General features: G+C 38.0%; 2 protein-coding genes across 2 annotated transcripts in view; one reads left to right on the top strand and one right to left on the bottom strand.

Moving 5' to 3' along the window:
- Positions 1–491: 491 nt before the first annotated feature.
- On the bottom strand, positions 492–1,816 carry LOC125767076 (uncharacterized). Its single transcript, XM_049433328.1, has 3 exons — positions 1,484–1,816; positions 1,237–1,401; positions 492–1,172 (listed from the first exon to the last, which is right to left on the bottom strand). Exons 1-3 carry the CDS (start codon positions 1,562–1,564, stop codon positions 603–605), a joined length of 816 nt encoding a protein of 271 aa, XP_049289285.1. The 5' UTR covers positions 1,565–1,816; the 3' UTR covers positions 492–602.
- A 4,413-nt stretch (positions 1,817–6,229) lies between these two features.
- Positions 6,230–24,264, top strand: part of LOC125767059 (uncharacterized) — a 30,627-nt gene continuing 12,592 nt past the window's right edge. Inside the window, exon 1 of the mRNA XM_049433304.1 lies at positions 6,230–7,277. Within this exon, the coding sequence (XP_049289261.1) occupies positions 7,257–7,277 (21 nt within the window). The 5' untranslated portion in view covers positions 6,230–7,256. The remainder of the gene's footprint in view (positions 7,278–24,264) is intronic.

Raw genomic sequence — 24,264 nt, 5'->3', positions numbered from 1 at the left:
AAATTGAATTATTCAGGAATCCAGTTTCCTTTTTCGATTCAACATTTTTGTTTGTTCAATCAATTATCAACAAATGCTAATGTTTAAAGACTTATTAAGTGTGTACTTCTCTCCTAAAGGCTAAAGCTCGCTTAACGTTTTGCGATGTTATTTTCAAACTCATCACCGTGGGACTTCGCTTCAATACCATCAAGCTTTTGCGATGTTATTCTGCACAGTTGGCTCATAAATGTAACTAAGCTGGACATTTCTTAAGCCGCATGATGGAAATAGCTGTGAATGTGCTACAAGGTAATTGTGTTTTTAATATCATCATTGAACATTTTACAGCATTTAAAATAATAATGGAAACGTTTAAATATCGCTATTTAGGCTGACACGCACCATAGTGAACGTTTCGGCATTTATTGAAGCATATGAGTTCGGTGTATTGCATACTCTTAGGGGCTAATAAAATCGATACACTTTCAAAATCAATCTATCAAGCCCTAAAAAATCGTAAAATTATTAATTTTTATTTAACAAACTCGTGTTCCGACGGATAACACTCACGAAATAATTACGACTAATTCGCTTTCCTGCCATTGGCAGCTTTAAAAGCATCAAAATAGCTGGTAAAATATGATAACTAGCAAGCATAACGCGATAACTAGCAGTGCTCGCTTTCGATATTTGTAAAACTCTTCTGATATAGATTCGCAACTTTCGCATTTGGTCTGTTTCTCTAGCTCTTCCGGTAAAATTTGCGTTGATGTGGTGCGGGAATTCACTCCCTCCGTTTCCGTTGCTCGTTCGGTGATATCCACAGTTTCGCTCTTAGAATTTCTTTTAATTACCTTTACGACAGTTGAAGAAATAAATTCTTTCTTGGGTTGTTCAACCGCTATCATAGTTGTGTCCAAATCTCGCCCTTCGAAGGGTGTATAGTGTGAATGACAAATCATACTATCTTCGGCCTGATCGTTGGGTTGTTCAAATGATGCGGAATGTTTGATTGTCAGCTTTGCCTCAATCGGTTTAACGATTTCACCAAGTTTTTGAATGACACGACGTCTTCCGAAACGCAATATATCACCTGTTTTCAACTCTCGTGCTGTTGGTTCGATCTTATTATCTCTATTGGGACCAATAAATTTCCCATTAAGATGTGTCCCGTTCAAGCTACATAGATCCTATAATAGCAAAAAAGCTATAAATATACAGCAATCAGTTTACGATGGCAAATGAATAGGCAACCTTAAGATACAGCTTTCCATCCTGATAGAATAATGCAGCATGGTTCTGAGATAGTGTACGGTTATCAAACAGAAGACTAGTTTCTTCCTGGTGTACGTTCGATTTCTTGTTATGATAGCGACCAACAATTTGCTCAATTCCAGCTACGACCGTCACAGTACGTGGCTGTCAAATAAAAAGAAAATGTGTTCACTAATGGAATTCGCGTTCTTTACCAAAAAAACAAAATCCCCAAAGCTCTACTTACCTCGAATGGCTGAGAATCCTTCGTACATTCTAGCTCAATTATACATTTCTCCGAATCTTCTAAATTAACGTTTTCAGCCATTCTTTTTGCAATTGTGGAAATTATTACAAAGTGTAAAATTCCTGTAATGCTCACGTGGATGTACTACTTCAAACTGAAAAGTTCCTGCAAAGGTTACTTGGATTTAGTATGATAAATAAACACACACAAAGCTTACATCTGCTAACTAGATTATTTTTAAAAAAGGCGTATGTTGAAACTGACACTCGCGCGACACACTTATTTTGACATTGCAGAAGCCATTTTGATGGATTTAACAGGGATATAAATTTATGCAGTAGCAATACGGCCAGGCCGTTCTTTATGAATAAAAAAAAAAAAAAAAAAAATTATGCAGTGTTCTTTCTAATTTTTCGTCTTCCTTGCGTTGGAAGTTAAACTTTCTTTCCCATATGCAATGATATTTTGTTCTGAGTGTAGTTTTTGCATACTTTAAGGCGTTACCTATACAATCGTCAGCGAATCACTCAATCTACAGAGTTATGTCGCAAGAAGTTACACTGTTTAACTAATTATTAAATTAAGAGTTTATTTTGTTTGTGGCATGTCTCTCTCTCTCTTCTCTCTTCTTGGCTGTTAACGACCTTACAGATCACGCCGGCCATTTCTGGCTTACTAGACTTATTTTTACCACGTAGTCGGATAGTCAGTCCTTGCTACGGGGATGAGATTTGGGATTTGAACCCGGTCCTGCCGTGTGGACCAGTGCCGTTTATCACATGTTCCACATTTAATTTAACATTTTTAGGAATTAAAAATTTTATAAATTCATATAGAAATGAATGAAATTATATAATAATTACAATAATTCTTTGGGAAAAACGATATTACAATTTATACATTGCCCAATGTGCCCATTAAAAAAGAGAAAAAAACTCTAAATAATTCTTCAAACATATTTTACAATATAAAATCGTTAAAATAGAACACATAAAAAAGGAAAAAATATTAACCATTACAACCAATTGATAGCTCATTTGCATTACCCTTTTTTTAGCCATTCAAACTTAACTAATTAATTATGCACGTTCTAGGTTAATTGTGCCGAGGTTTCTTTCATGATTAAAGGAAGTAGATTTTTTTTCTGTTTATTTCAATCTGGGAAAAAAGCTCCTGTTCTCGTTTCGCAGCAATCACCATCATTAGAGTTACCGTTTGTGCTACATTTGCTACTTGGCCGAATCATACCGAAATAAACTCCATTGCGTATAGGTTTCTCGTTTGATTTCTTTTCCCTCTTGCATTCTGTACCATATTACGGTTCACCTACATTTTCCACATTCACACAGAATGATATCCACCCCCGAATCGCCAAAAAGGCGGTCAAGTTTCTACCTGCAGTGAAAGATTCTGCATGATCTAGATCGCAATTATTCAGATAATTATCAGAAGGCTCACAGCACCCGCCCCCCAAAACGAGCCAAACATGTTGTTTACGTAGGAAACTTTTCTTTCTTTTTTGCTTTCGTTGCGTTGTCCATTATGCTTCGTACGAGGTAGGATAAATTTCCAAAAAAAGAAATTCGAATGCGTGTTATGCGTTTTCTGCTGCGTTAAATTATGATAACCATTGCGTACGATATGGATTCCTTTTGAATCAATTCCGACCAAATCAATTGATCGATGGGCATCGCTGTAAAATGTGATGTGATCGCTCAATTCGAGATGGGTGCAGATGAGGAAAAAAGGTGAAAATGATCACCCGATACGTTCGATACTCTTGCAATGTGGTATTATCAGTTTGTAGGAGCATTCCGTGAAAATCATAGTGAAAGCTACCACAAGTTTATGGTTCTGTTTGTTTTGATTTTACTTTTAGGATGCCTTTTTTATATCTTCTTAGATAATTTACTACAGAGCGTGCTACTAGTGTAAAATTTTATCGAATCCGAATCTCTTGTTTTGTGTTTTCCCTTTTAACGATTGTTTACAACCAAGCGTGGTTCTGCAATAAATTACTTTAATTTATTAAATAATTTGTGAGATAAAAGAAAACATATTTACTGTATCGTTGATTGTAGTTAAATGTTAAAATACATTTGAATGAAAAATAAAGAACTTTTAAAAATTTCACAAAGACATTGTTTTGCTTACCCTTTTTGCTATTACAATAAAAAAGAACATTTGCAAATTGGGTCATTTTTGAAACCCCGATAAAAGTGTGAATCATTAAGCATATAAAAGCCAAATGCCCACAACGGAGAGAGAGAGAGAAAAACTCTAATGCACGTGGTGATCCATACAATAATTGAAATTTTATTAATGCTATCCACCATTGCGCCGGTGCGGAATGAAGGAAAACAGAATGCAAACAACAGCAAAATACAAAAAAAAAAATCATCAAAAAACAGCAGAGAAATCGACATCCAGCACAAAAGGGAAGAAAGCATTAGGACGGTTTTTTGCCAGGTGGCAAAACAGTTTGCTGTATCGAACGTGCGACGGCCTTCGCAGGTCAGCCTAAATCATACCGTGCGCGTACGTGTACGATCGCCAAATTGACTTCATTGAGGTCGAGTGGTTCATCTTGGGTTTTTGGGGTTTCGGCATGTTGTTGTCTGATTTTCGCCTAAGTATGTGATTTATTTGGCCATCAATTAAGCAAAGGAGAGGGGTGAAAAAAAAAACGCAACCGAACCGAAAACTTTTCGCCCGGAGAAAAACATTTCTCCCGCCCGGGTGGTTGTAACAAAAAAGCAGACAAAAACAAAAATGTCGACTGCGGTGGTACGAGCCGAAAAAGAAAAATAGCGAAAGGTGATTTGAACGATACACACATGTAGGAAATTGTCTTCTACACACGTGGATGTTGTTGTGTAGCGAATGTAAACGTTGGAGAGATTTCCTGCCAAAGTTCAAACAGTGATGAAGAAATATAATTTAACAAACTGTTGCTTTTGTTGCCATTTCTGTGGAGGAAGAAACGAGACCCCCCTCCACTCCCCATGGGTTAAACTTTCGAAGCCGTTATGATCGATTAAGCAGTTGTTAGAAAAGTGAATTCAAAAGGCTAGTAATGTCAATCGCTTCGCTTCCGAAAACATCCTCCTTTCTCTACCGATGGTTTCCGGTTGACAAAAATACAGCATTCGTCACTCATTTAAATTACAATAACAAAAAAAAATGTTCGCCACCATTTGGGGAGTGAGGTTTGCGATCTTCTTCGTGGCAAAAGTACTATTTAGCTACATAAATATTAAACGGTCGTATCGGTATCGATTTTGCACACATCATCAGAAAAGTGAACTAGGTGTGGCGAGATATGTTCGCATGGTACGGAAGCAAGTGGTGAATAAATTCGATTCGATTCAACGAGCACATCAAGCTTGACCACCGGGTGTGCGGTCAGATTTGAGTGACTGCAAATCGGATCGATGGCCCAAGAAGCCCATTAGCATTAAAAAGCGATCAATAATCATCCACACCAACGCATGCGATTCCGTTTGCACTTGGTCAAACACGTGCATTAGACATTACTTTTGATTAAAATTGTTAACTTCATTAATCAACTGGAAAATTTGATTTAAAATTTTTTTTATTAAACTTCATATTGTTAAAACTCGTCACTTTTTTCCTGGTTGGTGGTTGAAATGCAATCCAATTTGGCAAAGGGCCTGTTCGATGAGGTTGCCCGTGCCAAACAAGCTTAAACGCATGCATTCGCAAACTGCATAAAACTGTATCTTAATACCGACGCATGCGGAAAACCGCAACACCGGGAATCACTATTGCCTGATCGGGAAGAAAATCGAATGACCGTTCTCATCGGCGCACCCACTTCCAACTAGTGTGGGAAACAAGGGGTAGGAAGGCGCTAATGAACTCTACCGAATGATGCAAAATGTATATGGGAGATATTGATTTGCATCTGGCTATCGCCGTTACAGGTAGATAGCGAAAATTATCATATTAAATGAATGATTGTTTTCCAGCCGTTATTAGGTTTCTGTTATAGACTGGAATATACATATGAAAAAATATACGCTTTTTCCCCTATTACCATGGTTGGCTTTGGCTTACCAGCTTTGGCTCCACTTTATTAAAAAAGAAAGAAAACAAACTGTGTCACAAGAAAGCTTCCCTGAAGCAAGAAATAAAAATGTACAAATATTTAAAACAGATGGTGCTAATTTTGTTTAACATGAACATAAGTGTAAAGGAACCACAAATTTAAAACAAAACATTATTTATACGTGATCAACACTAAACAACGCTGCATGAGAAATCGTAAATAGTGGAAAACTACAAAACAAAAGCTTCAAAACACCCCATTCACAAAAAAGCTTCAACAAATGGGGATCTTCTCTCGCGAAAGCTTACGGTTGAAGTCTTTTGATTTACTCTCCCACCAGCACCAAAGGGCACTATGGTGAAAAATAGTACAAGAGGTCAGAGTTTTTGCATAACATTTTGTAATAATTCGCAAAGGTAAATGTTTTTTTAATGTTTCTGACTTTAATGTTATCGCGAGTTATGGTTTCTAACATAAGAAATTTGCCATGATTTATTGAATAAGTTCGCTTTTTATTTCACTTATTTATTAACCTGTAACGACTTTTCTTCGTATTAGATATCACTTTATTTAATTTTTATCAATTATCAATAATTTTATAATATTATCTAAGCATACTTAAAATGATAAGTGTATATCCGAAATTTATTCCACAGTGCTTTTTTCTCGAAGAGAGGAAAAGACAAAATTCCTTAACCGCGCTCTTTACTGTTTTAAGCACTCTCTCGCTCTCTCGCTCTTTTCCAATTTTCGATCTGCGTAATCTTCTCACTCTTTTCCCGTACCTGCGTACCACATAATGGTATCTCATTCTTCTTTCCACCGGCATCAGTTTCCGGCTGGAATTGAGTTGAATTGCGCCAAACCGTCGAGTTCGGAACGGTCCACAGACGAGTACCAGTTGCATCGTCGGCGAGTGCGCAGGTGAAAATACGTCAAGTGATCCTAGCGGAGCACCTTTCGAAGTTCCTTCATTCGATCGCGATCGTTTGTTTGTGCCGGTGTCGGCATTTGTGGTGCAGCTTCAGGCAGAAAGTTATCCTAAACCAGCCTCTTTTGAGATACCTACAAAAGAAGTGACGAAAATCCGGGTATAGGCAACTGTCCGCAAGGCGGAATCGTTTAACCGGAACACACATCTTCATCTGCGCGATCATTGCACTTGCTGCTCGTGTGGCATTTATGTTTTACAGTGTGCGTGTCAAAGTGCGTGCCATCTATCGCGATAGCGGCACTGGTTAAGTGCGTACAGTGCTTTGAGGTCAGTTTTCGGCTGCTCAACACTTCGATCCGTTGAGCTGAACGTTAGCGAGCACCTCCGAAAAAGGTCCATCATATTGACGTCACAAAACGTTGCAGCCGCAAAGTTTCGTAGCAAAACAGGCCAAATTCACCGGTGAAAACAAAAGCAAAGCTGTTTAGTAACTGTGGTGTGACTGGTTTTGTTCACGAAGTGTTTTTGAATCATCGCGTAAAAGAGGGACCGACGGTCTCAAAATACGAACCACCCTCCGGTAACGTTTGTACAGGTGCATTGCATCACACCGCGAAGGTGTTTCCAACGGGCGAGATATAGTAGATTAAAGGGGCGAGCAAGATATAGCAGATTAAATCAATACCCCTGGTATCACTATCTGTGCCTTCTCAAGTGGAGGAATTATCGATTGATAACGCATAAACCCGACAGCTAGTCGAATCATCATGAGACAGATCGGAATGGAGGTAAGTTTTAGTACATCTTTCTGGTTGAAATGTTTTCAAATATAAGATTGTCATCTCGACCCTGGTAGTAGTAGGTAGTAGGTTATAAATTAGCTCCCGATGTAACTAGCTCCAAATGCGCCTTGTTTATCGTATCCAAAAGTTTGATTAAGATTGAGTTAATTGTTGATAAGCGACAACCATTCTGTATTTCCGGGTTTAATTAACACCTAATCGGTGTTAAATTTGAGCTCCTTTTTTCGCAGCTATCAAAAATGCCCAACAAATTTCGATAATCTTATTTTAAGGTACTATCAAATTAGTTATCTGTCATATAATGTTTCATTTTTATTAAAAAAAATGATTTTCAAAAAGACTATATGAAAAGGAAATAGTCAATAGTTCAAGGAAATCCAACAGAAAGGGGATGTAAATTAATTTTCTCCCTATTTTCATGGGTCCATCGAACCATCCGACCAAAACGACCCGTTTCCTGCAGGAACCCTATCGACCGTGGGCACTCAGTGTGCGTAATTTGAAGAAGCACAAACCTTCCATTTTCACCTCACTCGGTCATCATCACCAGAGTGACCGATCGTCGTTCGGTCGGACGGGGAAAAAACGCCTTACCTAAGCCCTTTCGAATTTTACGGTGCGCTCTGCATCGGGTGGAACGGATCGTTGGTTTTTGTGGTGCAGCAGTTCAAAAGATGAAGAAAAAAATGTTATAAAGTTACACCACACGGTAACATGTGGTGTGCCGTGCGGTCGACACCTGAACCGAAGAAATTGGTGCCAGGAAATACGGCTTCAGATGAGAACTGATGCTTCCAATCTACCATATGGTACCGTGGTCAAACCCGTCAACGACGACGTGTGTTACTTCTTCTGTGCCCTCATGAAACCCGGCCGATGACAGCTGATTCTAGCGGCTGTTGGAGCTTGGGGGTTTTTTTACTCCCCATTTCTAAAGCTAAAGAGAATGGAATCGTTCTGTCAGCAATTTTTTGCTCATTAGTAATTTTTTATGAGTCTTTAAAGATAAACTTAAGTTTTTAATTCTCAAAAAAACAAAACGTTTTAGCCTTTTTGCAAGTAACTAAAAACTGTTGAGGAGTTTAATAACAAAAAAATAATATTCGACTTTAAAACCTCACTTTAAGAATGGTTATCAAAACATCCACACAAAGAGCTTAGAATATCTTAAAATCATTGAATCAAAATATTTTGAATTAAAAAATAGTAAATAAAACGACACCCAGCACCTTTTTCCAGAATTGTTCTTTACTCAAGTTATGATGCACACAAATTGTTGTGAATACAGCGCAAGATAGCATGAACCTAAACAGGGCACGTATTTTTTACACGCTGCCAGGAAGTGCACGATCCTTTTGCTATTTTATCTCTCAAGGGTTTGGTTTATCTCTGTCGGGACCGTACGCAACAAAATGGAGATAAGTTTTCTTTTCGAACTCATAGCATGCGCACACGTGTTAGCTCACCCAATAACTCACCTGTTCACCACAAATAAAAGAAGGCGGGAAATGCAGCTGACCCGCGAGCGATAGTCGCGTTTCGTCTGATAAAACATTATCAATTTGCAGTTTAACTTCCGTCGTAGAAAAAAGGAACCCTTTGCAAATGAAGCATTTACACATTATGAGGATCATCAGCTAGAAAGTAGGAAGTGTACATCATTTAAATCACGTTTTTAGATGATGGAATGTAAACGCAATATGCATCTTTACCGTTGCACCTCGGTTGATGCATGTATTGTAATGACACAAGCAGTGCAAATGGTAAAGTTGCACCATAACTTCCTTCATTACGGGTAGAGAAGTCGGAAAAACCTCTGCTTGTAACTCGCACAAGAGTGTGAATTTTATTAATGCACTACACCCCGATGAAGTTCGTTCCTTTCGCTTTCCGATCTGGCCACAGCTAGCAAAGGGACGAATGAGAAAGTCAGTTCCATTCCATTACATTACGGTAGCAAAAGCAAATGTGAATCCCCCACAGCGAGCCATTGTTGCGAAGGGCTAAAGCAGGGTGCAATAAATGGGGCTGCACTTCCTAATTTTGCTTCCCGCTATTATTAAGTCAAACGAGGCCTCATAATTTGTACCCAGGTGAACGTGTTAGACTTCTTGCATCTTTAAATACTGACAAAAAGTAGCTAGGGCTAACACATCTCCATCCAGCTGCAGTCATCATTTAACGGTAGTTTAGTGATGAGAGAAGCGGGCAAGCTTAATAAAATAATACCACGCGGGTGAGTTTTGTGCCGTTGGTGTGTTGTGAGGAAAAGTGATTTGAAAAGTGAAAAAAAACCCCAAGCACACAGACCGCACGCATGTACCTGCAGTCGTTCATAACAACATGATATCGTGAGAAAAATTGTGTATCGAACCAACCCTACACTTTTCCATCATTTTTCACAAACCCTAACATGAGGTGCACGAACGGCGTTAATCTAATGCTTGTGGATGCTAAAACGAGAGGAACACACAATGCACAATAATTAATATACCAAAAGCTGGTGAACAGCGGCACAAGGCCGAGATAGAGTGGGTGAGGAAAAGTTTACCATATACTTCCTATCAATTCCACCCACAGCAGCTATCAGCAGGCAAATAATGTTATTATAAACACACGAACGGCACGCCAAACCAAAGATGTAGACAAGCTACCCGCAACCACGCCGTAAATTATGCAAACATTCCAGAGAACGCAGCAGAATGCGAGTTCGTTCCAGCGATTATAATAATCGGTAAACGGACACATAATAATGCTGGCGAGTGTTATTTTTGGGAAAAAGTATACCTTTCGCTTGCATATACTTCATTACGAAAGTAAGATCGTTGGGAGGCGGAGGGGAGTTTAGGGTAACTTAAAAAAATACGCAAAAACACCAGACATGTGAGCATGTAAAATTAGCAAACATTAGCGCCTTTTTCTCCAGTTTTGCTACAACTGCTAGGAAAGCTTCTCGTTTGTTTCGTTTTTTGGTGCATTGTTAAGCACAAGATCGTTTCGCTTAAAGCTCTTGAAAATGTGGTACCCTTGCAACACCTGTTTGTGTGATTTGTGCACAATTATTATCCACTTTTCTGTTTCGTTTCGCTTCAAACTTTGGCCCCGGGTGGATAAATAGACACCCGGGTGAGAATTAGCCGCTGCACTACGCTGGTGGTTACCGGTGGGAACTGTTTGGAAATAGTAGTAGCAACATAACAGCAACACAAAAATGGCCGTTTCTTGGCCGTACCATTTAATGCTTTTTTTGTTTGGTTAATCAGTTTGGACAATGAAAAGATTGAAAGGGACATGATAAGGGTGGAAAGGATATTCGATTCTACAGATAGTTTTGAATATTTCAATGATTAAAGATCATTCACGATCACGATCTCCAAGATCTAATATGTCCAAAAAGTTTCAACTAAAATATAGTTCAAAATGCCATTTTAAAATAAAAGCAAGTTACAGTACCACTGCGTTAGTGCATGCGATCAAAATTTCTGACTTATTACTCAGTGTATTTATTGTTAAATTATAATTATTATACTCTATGCTCTCTGCTTCTACTGTAAGATCATTTTGGGCTTCTTATTTATTTCGAACTGTTGAAACTCCCGTTATCTACTAATAAGAGTGCCTGACCTATCTAATCCATACATCTATCCGATCTTGGAGATCTAATAAGTCATCGGACGTATTGTCTCTATAGATAATAGACTTAGATAGAATAATTCTTCTATTAGAAGAACTATCAGAGTTCCTTAGTGTATTGTTCCTTTTAGAGGGCGTCAGTAGTTTTGGAAAGCTTCTGTGCTATAACACTAATATTATGGAGAGAAGAGAATGACCAAAAGCCTCGTAAAAGCCAAACAACAACAACTACTTATTAGTGGTAGTTTTACATAGTTCCAATCATTACGATACAATAACCTGAGAATAACCTTGGGCATTTATCAATCCTATCTTTTGCCTGGAAATATGCAATACAGGTGCGTTTCGTGTTATCTATTGTAACTTTATAAGATACCTGGATACATAAGATACCTTCTTGTGATGAACATCCCGGAATGGAATCATGAATCTAATCCGATTTCGGAGTTGAAAAATCGGATTAAATTCAAAAGAAATGGGAGTTAATTCAGTATTCATCTTCGGATTCATCTACGGATTTAACTCCGGATTTATTTTCGTATTCAAGTCCGTATTATGCCGTCATCGAAGCTGGAGTTCGAATACATCGGAATAAACACTGAATTAGCATTATTCCACGGGTTTTCAAACTATTTTGATATGAGTTTTTCCTAAACTTTTCTTGTAATTTTTCGCATATTTTGTGGCATTTTTCCTCATGATTTCGCATAGTTTTTCAACGGATGATCACACATTTCTTCGGAAGCAGAATGTCTTAGCAGAATCTTCTTAGCAGAATGTCCGGAAGCTAGATTACTCAGTCTCTAAAAAAATTGACTTTTACCCATCACTAATACCTTCATACCAATAATTTTTATGTCATTAACACGTGTCTAAGTTGGAAACTTAGAGTACATACTTTCTAAGCCCTCCGACTCCAAATTTCGTATCGTCATCATCTGAAGATGTCAACAGCACATGTCGTTCCCTTTATATCCATTCTGATCAGTTTGGTCCAACTTACTAAAGCATTGAAATTGGAACAAGAAATCTATCTTCTGCCAGTGTCCAGTGTCCAGTGTCCCGACATTGGCCTAAGGCATTAGAAAACGTAACGGTTGTGTGTCACCCATTTCGGTGAGGTGTGAAAAGGTGTTCAGAAGAAACAATGGTACCCGGGCACGTTGTCTGCGTGAAGATATTTATCTATTTAATTATGAACTATCAGAAAGAAGTGATGATAAAATTGGTACCAGGTATCAGTTTACTTTATCTTGATGCAGACGAGCTCTCAAGTTTTTGGTCACCGCGTGATCTTTCCGCTATGGAATGTTATACAGCGCAGGCTAGTATTTCCGTAACGTTTCGTCAATTTACGTCACAATCGAATGAAGGTGACAATATACTTTAAACCTTCTTAATGCTTGAGTTTCTGCTTTTTGGAAAAAAATAAACCTACTAAAAGAAATGGAAACTTACAAGCAGAACCGCTTAGCTCAACCGGAACAGTACAATAGCAACTGCACAGTTGCTAAGGTTTTAGCTCAACACCTAAAACCTTGATACGTTTTGAATTTTCGCTTTCTCTCTTCGCGATCGAGAGTCCTCGTAAAACATATGTTCTTTTTGATGTTGAACCAGACGTATTTGCGTTGCTTCTTGCTGTCGGGTTTCACTGCACGGCGAACGATTGTTGATTTTTGTTTGCAAACTGTTGCGGCTGTTGAATTTTATCTGCCCGAAACAAGTGTGGCCGCAAACAACACTCTTCAGCAGGGTATGTTTACTGTCAGATTATAATTTCGTAGATTGTTTTTTGCAAAGCAAGTTTCATTAGTTTTTGCGTACTTGCGTTATACCATGAGATGAGGGAGAAACCCTACACGGGCAGGTATTGATGAGGAAGAGTACAAAAAAATATAATAGAGGAAGCCCAAGAAAGATGCAATTGTTAATGGTGTAGGTTATATGCTTATCTGTTGTATGCTGCTCACTTCACTTTTTTTTTGCTGATCGCTAGCTAGCCTTACGGAATGCAAATATGTGCTTGCCGTTTTGTGGTCAGTGTGTATAGACCAACATAAAAATAAACACACACAGAAAAAATTCAATCTCAGTGGGAGCAAAAATCAACGAAGTGTGTGCTTCAAACATATCTGCGCCATGTTCTCTTACGACTTTCTCCGATGTAGGTAGATGGTTTGAAATGTACAGAAAAAAATGATACAACCCTAACCACAAACGTACATAAGAAAAAAAAAACAATGTTGTGATTTCGATTTCATCAATGTGGTTTTGTACCTTATGGTCAAGCAAGATTGCGAAGCTCCCAAAGAAAATGTTCCGGTGGGGCATATGTTTGTTTCAACATACGTGAAATATTTTCAAGGCTGTATCATTCGATTCGCCTCGACTTAGTTTTCAACGATACCGAGCACTCCAGTGCCAATTCTTAACATCTCGTGCTGGACGGATAAAATGTGTTAAAACATGCATCACGTTTGTTTACAATCAAGCACGTATTGTTGTACCGGTTTTGCTCATTTAGAAATAGATTGACACAAAACGGAGTTTTTGCACAATTAAAATTGACCAATCCATAAAACAGTTCAAACGACATGAATATTCAACGAAATGGATTACCTCACGGTAGAAATAATGTTGGAATCGTTGCATTTCGTAAAACATAAACAAACGCCAAAAACTGGTCTGATGCAACAAACTTGCCCCCAAGAGATGATAAATGGCTTACATATATGCGAACCCTTTTTTTGCGCCAAAAATTGATACACGCCACGCCAATGCGCCGAAGATGAAGGTTCAGCATAAAGGGGAAGATAGCAAAAAATAAAAATAAACCGCCAGCCCTTGGGTGATGGAAGCACACGAAACCGGTTCATGTCACCTTCACCGCCGAAAGGAAAGCGTTCGTAAACCGCCGGACGGACGATCGAACGGACAACGGAAAGTAAAAGTCACCCATCCACTCGGCCCGATAAATGGCCGTCGCAATATAGATCGTGCCGAGATGTGTGGCAGTGTCATTTCATGGCGGCCATAAAGGCCTGATGCATGCATGGTATGCTTGCAGTCGGGATGGGAAAACGGGCGAAAAGTTTTTGGAAATTTCGTTCGTTCTCTCTTTGTTTGATAAAAGCGCCACAACGTGCCACAGATGCCTTCTGGGTGTTGGAGAGAAGGAGGAAAGGATGGAATTATTCAACATGCAACAAATTCCGCACAAAAGCAACGGAAAATGGGAGGAGAAAATAACGACAACCAACCTGGCTATCAACGGGGACGACACACGGATGGAAAGTGAAAAAGGTCACCTTCGTGCGTCCCATAAATCGATACATCATGCTTTGGTTCCGTTCTTCAGCCAACTGCTTCAATATGTATTGATTTAGTAGTGTACAGATTGCAGCATTATGTCGTGCATTCAAACACTTTCCTTTTTTTGAGTTGCTTTTTTTTTGCTATGAAGCGTAATTTGCGCCAAAAAGCGAACCGTGTGTTGGACGATGGAAGCTGTGCAAATCAAAAGTGTAGAGTTCATAAGGTGGCAAAAGATGGGTTCACGAATCAATGGGCGGCATTCGTTGGGGTGTATCGTCAGGTATTATCAATTTTGCAAGCCAGTTTACCACGTGCAATTATGGGAAAAGTTTTAAAAAATGAAACGTGATAACGTTATGGTGAGTCTTTCACTTTTGGCCAACGTTTAGAAAAGGTTACGTTGGTATAATTTAGTGTTAGTAAGGCTTGCGAAGTGCTGCTCTTTTGTGTTAAGTATCATGAAGTGTTTTCGGGTGTACAGGGTCCCCGAGATACACTTTTATAGCGGACCGCCAAGATCCTCAAATATCCTCCAATATCCAATTTCTGCAGAGGTCGGATCCAGCTTCAATTTCGTTTCAAATTGACAATTGTAGTAATAACTTCCTTCTCTGCTCGCAATGCATTCCGCTTTTTAGGCGAGCTTTTGAGAGAATACATTAACAAAAAATAAATATTTATTTCAAAGACATTATCCAGCAAATTTATAACATATTGGAATCAATTTTGTGCTATAAAATTTCTGAGCTGTCATATTTTAAAATCCGCGTTTCCGCGTATAAGAGGTTTTGTGTATCCGTAATAAAGTAGCATCTTTCAAGGTTTTTGAGTTCAAGTGAAGCTTGAAGCCATTTCTGGATCCTTTTGTGAGCACAAACAGAACTGAGAAATCTGTCAAGAGAAGAGCTTTACTTAAACTCAAAACCCCTGTAAATATTATCCTATAAATGCTATTAATTCACGCATTTTTCTTTAATTTTTGTAAGAACATTTAAGCCATTATATCTTAGATAATACAAACTTAAATTTTCCCAAATATCTGTTGACCTGTTGGGCTTTGACCATTGGTCTAATACAGCGAAGGTCGTAGGTCGTATTTCGTTTCAAGCTATCTTTCCTGGGATATTTCTTCTTCTTCTTTCTTGGGTTAACGACCTTTAAGGTTACGCCGGCCATTTCTGGCTTACTAGAATTGTTTTACCACATAGCCGGATAGACAGTTCTTGCTACGGGGGGACGGTCCGGATGGGATTTGAACCCGGTCCTCTCGTGTGGAACTGGCTTCGTTTAACACATACATCATCGAGCCGCCCTGGGATACACAGCATAATTTATTTGTGTTTTATTCATAAATAAAGTATTTAGTAATATGATAACTAAAATAATAAATATGAAGGTAAACAAATGAATAAAAAGATTTAAAAGATGAATTTATATTAATAAATATCATATATGATCTATAAGATTGACGTTGTTGAACTTAAAAAGGAAAAAAAATCTTTGAATAAAATATTTGAAAGCTCAAACTCTTGTAAGTTTGTTTATTCATTAATTCTTTATTATTTCTTGAAAAATAGAATAAAATATATAAAAATTGAAAAATAGAATATAGAAAGTTATCTTCCTTTAATGTACCATACATAGCCCTCCACAGTGGAAAAATGAACATGGTCCTCTGATCGGTTATCAATTATCGTAACATGGCAGGTCCCCCAACTTAGAGACAAACCGCTATGATAACGGTCCACACAACCAAAAACATAACCATGCTTTATCGACAACACTTACTCATCGGTGTGTTTGAATAGTTCAGAAGATTGATGATTTCTTCCAGGCGTCATGGTGGAGCTTGTACCAAAGATAGGACACATTAGTAAAACCGAACCCGTCGTGGTTGACACCGAACAGAGTGCGATCGCATACCATAAGTTGAGTAATCGATCGATACAAGAAAGATGCGAATAACAAAACGTATAATAGAAACGGCAATAAAAGTCGTTTTGGGCAATTAGGTATGAAATATCGATTTCATTTGATTTGAGCCTTTCAACTGGTTAGGAAACAGGTTGAAGGTATTTAAAAAAAATGCTAATCTAAAAATGATTTGATACCAAATTTAGAAAAACCCGTTGTTGGCAACATTTTTTTTCTTCTATTGTAAAATATCCATCACCCAAACCATGTCTGTGCCATTTACAAGTAGACTAGAAACAGGCCCATTTTGCCATATTTCTGCTTGACCGGCAAACACCATCGTTGGCTTTATCTTATCAACCCTGCTTGTTGGACCGAGCAGAATCAAGTGTCTCTCGGATGCCCATATCGCGACAAAACAGCATTTTTGTTTCATTAGCGCAAGACCTACAACGGGAGGGTGACGTTTAGTGTGTTCAAACTGGAAGAGAAATTGTTTCTCCACACTGATGTCATCTGCAAGGTTGGTCCTGTGTGTTTGTGTGTGACTCTATTTACCTCCAGCTATTTGTACCAATTTTACCTTCACTTCCTCCAAACCCTTTGGCTGCACCTGAATGACCATGATAAGGGGGTACCGAAATTGGAAAGGCAATTTAACCGAACATAAAACATGTTTGCCATTAAATGAAAAAACGATCCGTAAGTATGCAATGTAAAACTTGTTCAACTGCATGATAAATGTTTGGTCTTCAGCAAATAGTCTTGTATTGTTTTTTATTAGTATAACCAAATTTAGCACTTGGCATGCATGATTCATTGCATGGTGACTCAATGGCGCAAAAAGGGAGGAACGGGACCTAGCCAAACCAAAAGAAAACGGATAAATTGTGCAAAACGTAGATAAGATAAGAGCTTTTGCGCTAAGAAATAATTTTAACAATACCGTTTGGTGATCATGAGTAAGGTATTGTGCAATTAAAATGCGCTCGATTAGGACGCGAAAGAAAAGAATCTGCACCAGGTAGAAATACACTTTAACCTTGCCATCCAAGAATTGAGGTTGTTGTTGGTTGTTTTATAAAAGGTTTGAGTTGGGCAGCTATATTCCCTTCTTCAAGAATAGGGGTGAACATTGAAGGGACCATATTGGGGAATAAGTAAATTACAGTGGAACGCCGATTATTAATGCACAACTCTTTTTATTGATAAATATGAGTGTTTAGTGTGTAATGGGTGGATTTTTTTTCTAAATCTAAATGTTGTTATTCTGAGATGCACTTTGAGAAGTAAATCTGTTCTATTTAGTCAAACTTGAGGCAATTGTATCATTTGATAATGAGGCTTTTATTTCTTGCCATCACCAGTTTGCAGTTCATACGTCAATTCGCCTTTGGAACTGTTATTTCCGAGCTGCACGGATAATGCGATAGCCGGATAAAAGGTACCCGGATAATCGGTTCTCCACTGTACTCTTGTTGGTGTAACGTCGTCTAAAGTAATGCCAGTAAAGTAATGAACGTTGTTTTTAAAATATAATATCATATTTTATATATCCCTTGTTTCTGTCACACATTTACTACCGTCGTACCATTAAAACTAATACGAGTTAAAGACATTTCTTAATTACAATTACAAAGCAAATTCAAAAAACAAATAAAGCTAGAATAAGCAATTTTCAAACATATTTCCCATAGTGTAAGGTATTTCCAATACATTTTTTCCCCAACTTTTTTAAAGGAAAAAAGCAATCCACATTTATCGATCACTGTTTTAAGTGTTCGCTTCACGATTAGTGGATGTTAGTTTGCTTCTGAATAACAGATAACGCGTTCAAGCGGAGCGAACCCGAATGGAACAATCATGTCCAAGGTTTGGAGAGCATGATGGCGCGTATTTACGTGACTCTTCAATGATCGAATCATATCGAGGGTTTTAATGACTGTCTTCAAAAAGAATTTTGCGCCTGATAATACCACTTCAATATGGTACTGTTTATTTAGCCAACTTGCCAATCGAGCGTACCTTTGATGCAGTGTTTGTTTCGGATGTAAAATAAAAGCTTTAAAAAGTGCTTTCGTGTGCAGCAAATGCTTTGATCTCACTTTGGTAAACTGTTACACTTATACACCTTAATATAGCGGTGAAGTTGAACTCTGATGGTTGTTCCCGGTTCTATTCGCAATGATACTAGATCAGATTGTGGGATCCTCTCATAACTTGGTGCAAACATAAATTAGGTAACGGTTCCCTGGATATCTTCGACAGGCAGCAAACGCTCCTACTCCCAACGGAGATGATAAACGGTGAAATCATTTCATGTTGCTTGAAAAATACGGTTGTGTTATCGTGCATTAATTCGTTTTGTTCTCGGTAACTACTGCGCACCAGCGCATGATTTCCATCGTCGGAAAATAAATGCACATAATACCTTGTTCTGGTGTTCCAAAAAAGAGAAACAGCTCTTTCGCGCCTGCGTGTAACACAATTACTTCTCTCCACAGGGGAAGTAACTACCCTGGGAACGAGATAAAGTTGCTTATCGCTTGTTAAATATTTAACTCCCGGATTGAGGAGGGTTACATTCTACTCCTGAATGTTTTTAAAATTGGCCTTTCTCACGCTTTAGAAATTGAATTAATCGTCACAAGCATCTTTAATCCAAAAAGCACGAACATACAACGCGTTTCGTCAGCGCACAGTGGTGAATATATCACGAACATGCCTTCATTAGAATCCACCACGTCACGACACATTCATTTACGTGTTGTCCAAATTTGTAGCTCACGAACATCAAATCAATTAAAACGATTTGGATAGGAGCTGATACTTTCGATTGACATGGTCATCGGTTAACAGCTTTCTCAGTTTTTTGTTGTCTTATTCATTGTTTTCAACGTCAGGCATTTTTAAAACTATAAAATTGACCAAATTTTTAATTTGAAAATATAGAGAAGCTTGCACACGTGTTTTCTTATTTTTTTTTGAATTTTAGTACATTTTTAGTACAGATAGTCCTGTATTATAGGTATTATAGGTCTTATAACAGTGTGTCTCAGGCTCTACCGGTACAGCACAAGACAAAATTATTTTTAGACAAATTTATTCAAACCAGAACACATTTTTGAAGAGAGAAAATTTGCTATAATTTAAATAGTAACATAATTCTCCTAATGGTATAAAAATCGAAAAAGTTCGGTTCTCCTATATCTTTGACAGGAACTGTACTATGCTACAACGGAAATCTCAAATCGATTGATAGTTAATACCATTTCGCTAGCATTATATTATTGTATTATGGTTAAATTTAGCAGAAAATGTCTTGACAGACGTGGTTCGTCACACTATATGCAACACCGGAACATACTTACTACTTCTACCTAGGTGCAGCACGTGGGCTTTCAGTCATAAGACGATGCGAAAACAAACACGTGTCAAACATAAGCGTGTGTCATCGACCTGTCTCCTCTTCCCGGGGTTTGAGTACCGTAAATCAGGTGTGGAGCACGAGGCGTTGAACATGTTTCGCTTCACCATTGCCGCCGTCTCGGCAATCGGACATTAACGTGTTGCAGTACGCTCGATTGAAAACCAGCGCCACATGCAGTCGTGCCAGAAAGCGAAAGTGACAATCGCATCCAATCTAATCAGCAACCCGTCATGTGCCCATGACATGGGAGATGGTTAGGAGCCAAACAAAAGCACATCAAAAGCACAAATACCTGCAGCTGCATGCGTGTTTGATTTCATTTCCGATTGTTAGCTTCCAAAATGGTTATCCGTGCCATAATCGGTTATCGTAGACCGTTGGGCTTTTGGTACGTATCAAGCGCATGCGTGTGGTTTTGTGTTATTTTTGTGTGTGCTGTTGTTGTTAAAAAAAGAAACAGCCGGTGAGAATAAGAGGAAAGCTTGTGGAATTTTGTTTGGAAGCAATAGAAAACTCATCTTTAGCGCCTGCTCTGCTTCACGCTGCGCCCACATAAGCCACCTTCCCGGTTCGGTTGCGCAACGAAACGAATTTGGATGAAATTTATTAGTATCTGCCTTTCGTTTCCACAACGAGCTCCACATCACCGGTGTACGATGGTGAGGGAATGGAATTCTATTAATTGCATCCCATCCAACAAACGGCAACAAAAACCAACACCCGACCCGATATCGGTTACGCATCGTATCCCCGTTGCCGAAGTAGTTCCGACACGTCACGTAACGAATCGGTAATCGGATGAAAAGTGAATTTTATCATCCGTTTGTCTGGGGAGCTTTCGGTCTACGATTTGCCGTTTGCCAAGCATGTGGGCTATGGTTTCGTGGTTTAAATACGATTAAAAGCTTCATGGTGTGATTAACATGTCATCTGCCAGGGAAGCCGGAAAGCCACATGGGGCTATTATTTTAACCAAGCGGAACTGTAACACTGTAGTAGTGTTCGATTTTCTATACAACGAAAAGAGTAGACAGCGTTGTGTTCAAATGTTTATTAACATGTTTATGATGTGTTGTGAAAGGTTTTGTTTCTATTTCTTCAAACTAATGTGTTACCTTATGCGATGCGTTGTTTAATTCATATTTTTATATGTTCTAATTTTAGTTAAACTTCTAACTAAACATTATTGCAAAAAATTAGTTTAATAAACATTTTTACTGTCTCAATGTTTCTTTTAGTTCTTAAACTACAAACTAATAATCAGTTTGACAATAATTGTATAATGTTAAACTAAAATTATTAAAATAAACTCCAAACAAATTAATCTAAGTACATCCTATTGTTCGTCCGATCAATAGAGACTCATAATTTTGTTGAGGATAATATTGAACTGTTAAACTAAACTTATTAAAATGAAAAAAATAATAAAAAGAAAACAATTTAATCTAAGTACATCTTATTTTGTATAAAAAACCTGCTTGTTGTGTAATTAATTATCGACTATGCGATACTCTTCTTCATAATCATGTTAAATGTAATCCTAACCTGACCTTTATAGTAAGGTTTTTAATATTTGACTGCAAGGTAGATATAGTAGTAAGTTATAAAGCAAAGCAAAAAAAAAGAATCACAAATAGAGATATCAACCGGTTGTTATTTCGTGACCTCGACCATGAATTGGAATGCATTTTTTCTGGCCCGATTTTTAATTATTATGCAACCCATCATCCTTGTGACATCTTGACCACGCTCTACATTTTCTTGTTTGTTTTGCACCGTAAACGCGTTGCAGTGTGAACTCGGCAGTTTGTGCGACAAATATTGAACAAAACAAAAATCCGAAAAAAAACCCCAGACCGTCCACCGGTGCAATTCTGCTGGACAAACCCAAAACAAACTTCAGTGGGTTAGTAAAGCTGGTGAGGTAAGCGCTATGAAAACACAACAAAACGTGAAAAACACTGCAACGACAATAAACAGCTGACCATGCGCAAACATGACAAGCCGCGGACAGCCTTGAAAGATGGTCAAATAGTAAATGAAACCCAATTTTGTCGCGGTTGATTGGCGAAAGATGTCCGTGAATGGCATGATGAAGGGAAAAATGTAATACTTTCGATTTTAATTTGTTTAGAAAATAAAATGTTTCTTTCGATTCTTTCATAACTTAATTCTACGGTATTGAAAGCTTTGTTTGATCATCTAGAAACATAATTTCTTCTGGCTCTTCTATTAATTGCACAAAGAAACAACATTAATACATCTTTATAATCTTTTGAAGGGCTCAGTGTCTTATAAACATTCGTGCAGGTTTCGATCAACTGCAGGGTATTACGTAAAACTAAGCTAAAAAACAACATTGAAAAAAAAATCCCCGGGTCGGAATGCGGAGGTGTTGAAATGTAAGATTTGCTTTAATTTGATCCCCTTTAAAAACACCTACTGCTTGTAGTTTGCAGATCGCGCTAAGTACAAATAAACACTAACCCCAAACAACCCTGGGGAGAGTGCATGAGAGTGACTGCAAGGGAGGGGAAAGGGAAGAGGGATGTGGTAAATAGTGCAGCCACAAAGATTAACAACAACAGGCACGCTGTTCGCACAAACAATAGAGTCGTTTAATTGCTCCGAAAGCCGGGCAGGTCCCAACGGTACTAAAAGTTGGACGGTGGCGAGTAAGTAAATAAATAAACACAGTCCAGCGCCAGTCTGTAATGCTGTGGTCGCGCAATCGCGAACCGAAGGGAGCAAAAAGCACGCCACATCTCCCATCGAATAGAAGCACAAACAAAGATTTGGTCACATTTGTGCTATAATTGCTGACTGGGGGTAATGGGAAAGGTGTTGCAAATGCAAGTGTACCAGAGACAGTAGCATATAAAATGGTTATTTTCATGAAAATAACAAAAAAGCTCAAATCTAAGTAAGAGGGTTCTCAATGACAAATCAATGGTCGTAATAATTCGAAACATAAGAATACAACAAAAAATGGCTTCCATAACTTTCACCATTTTTACAATACTGTCTAAATTTAGTGTATTTTACAAGTTGCGGAAACATATACAATGAAATTTAATATAGGAAATGGTAAACTGGAGCTGTTAAGTGCTAAGCATAAAAGCATATTAAATTATTTGTATCTGCATTAATTTTTGAATTGAGAGTAATCGGCCTTATTATGTTTTCTCAGTACCAAAGTTCTGTTGATTGTTAATTAGTTCTAGAAAACTAGAAATTTTCTTCTACATTCACAAACAAGTGTTTTAGTAATCCCATTGAATCATAATATCGCGTGACTAACGAAGCGATATTGTTATCCATTTCATTATTTTCATTTGTTCTCTTATTTTGTGCCATAGTTATTATTTAAAAAAACAATACAAAATGTAATTAAATTCATTTCCATTTCAATCCTTCCTTTTCTCTTTCATTGCTTAAATATTTGCTTGATCTGGGACTCCACACACTCTTTCAATAAGGACTCTGCGAATAAAACGATTTTACCACCTTGGATGTTTTGGTGTCTGTTAAATAATATTCCTAACAGGAAAATCTAAGACTCCTTAATTTACGAGGCGAATGTCAACCAATAGGCTCAAAGCCTCTGTAAAATAAAAAAAGTCCTTCATTTAAATAATCTCACGAGATAATGCCCAAACAGGGCCTTTGTTATTTTTTTAAATTGCCAGAGACCTCAATGATCCAATGTGCATAAACTCTTTGTATTGTACATTAGTTCGATCTTTATTAGAGTATGGTAGCGGATATGGTCATGTCAGTACGCAGAAATATGGATAAATAGGATCGAGACCGCCATGCAATGAATCTAACAACTAACTTCCGCCGTATCGATTACGCTGTTTGCTACTAAGCCTAGAAGCCCTGGAAAACAGAAGACGAAATGCGCAAGTATTGTTTATCGCAGGAGTGTTAAGCGGCAACATATATACACCGACAATACTCTAACAAATCAAAAACAGACTTTTTTAAGACCACAATTTAGCAATACTGCAAACGTATCGCACGAACAAATATCTGCTATGTCTAGGGTTTTGAGTGAATTTGATGACAACTTCGATTTTAATGAAACCTCACATCTACACAACTGATGGATTCGAAATTTATATCAATAAACAACAATGGCGGATTTCAGTGCTAAATTTTGATTAAAGCTTGATGATGAAGTCATAAATTTACTCGTTTTAACAGTATGGGGATCTTAAAAATATTTTTCAAACATCTAAATTAGTTAATTAATCTTGTACAAAACATTAACTATTGGTAGCAATTAAAGGGATTTAACGGATGATGTATGAAGTGGAAATCTTCCCCAAAAAGAATAGTCGTATACAAGTTGCACAATTGATTGCGTCCCAAATCTGCGCCCAATTCGGCACGTGCCCAATTGATGTGTTGTATCATCGTAAAGCTCACATCTATGTGACGAATCGTTTTTGACACAGTCATATGCATGCGTGATAAACAGAAAGAAAAAGCTTTAAAGTACATCTCCCTGCTTGAAATGGTCCGAAATGGCTTCGGTTGAATTAATTAAAGATTGACGTTTCGTTGGTGGAATGTGAGCTGGGCACGATTTTGGAGGCAAATAATAGACATTCCACCACTCATTTCCGTGGGTAACTTTAGTTCCCCCCCCCCCCCCAAAAAAAGCCACAC

The sequence above is a fragment of the Anopheles funestus genome, chromosome 3RL (genome assembly GCF_943734845.2).
Source record: "Anopheles funestus chromosome 3RL, idAnoFuneDA-416_04, whole genome shotgun sequence".
Taxonomy (NCBI): domain Eukaryota; kingdom Metazoa; phylum Arthropoda; class Insecta; order Diptera; family Culicidae; genus Anopheles; species Anopheles funestus.
This window is presented reverse-complemented; position numbering and strand designations above follow the sequence as displayed.

Bases quoted from the DNA above. Each gene is read 5' to 3' on its own strand.
- LOC125767076 (XM_049433328.1), bottom strand. From the start codon at position 1,564: ATGGCTGAAAACGTTAATTTAGAAGATTCGGAGAAATGTATAATTGAG. The intron at 1,402-1,483 runs GTAAGTAGAGCT...TTTATTTGACAG, and splicing joins AGGATTCTCAGCCATTCGAG to CCACGTACTGTGACGGTCGT. The intron at 1,173-1,236 runs GTTGCCTATTCA...TTGCTATTATAG, and splicing joins ATGGAAAGCTGTATCTTAAG to GATCTATGTAGCTTGAACGG.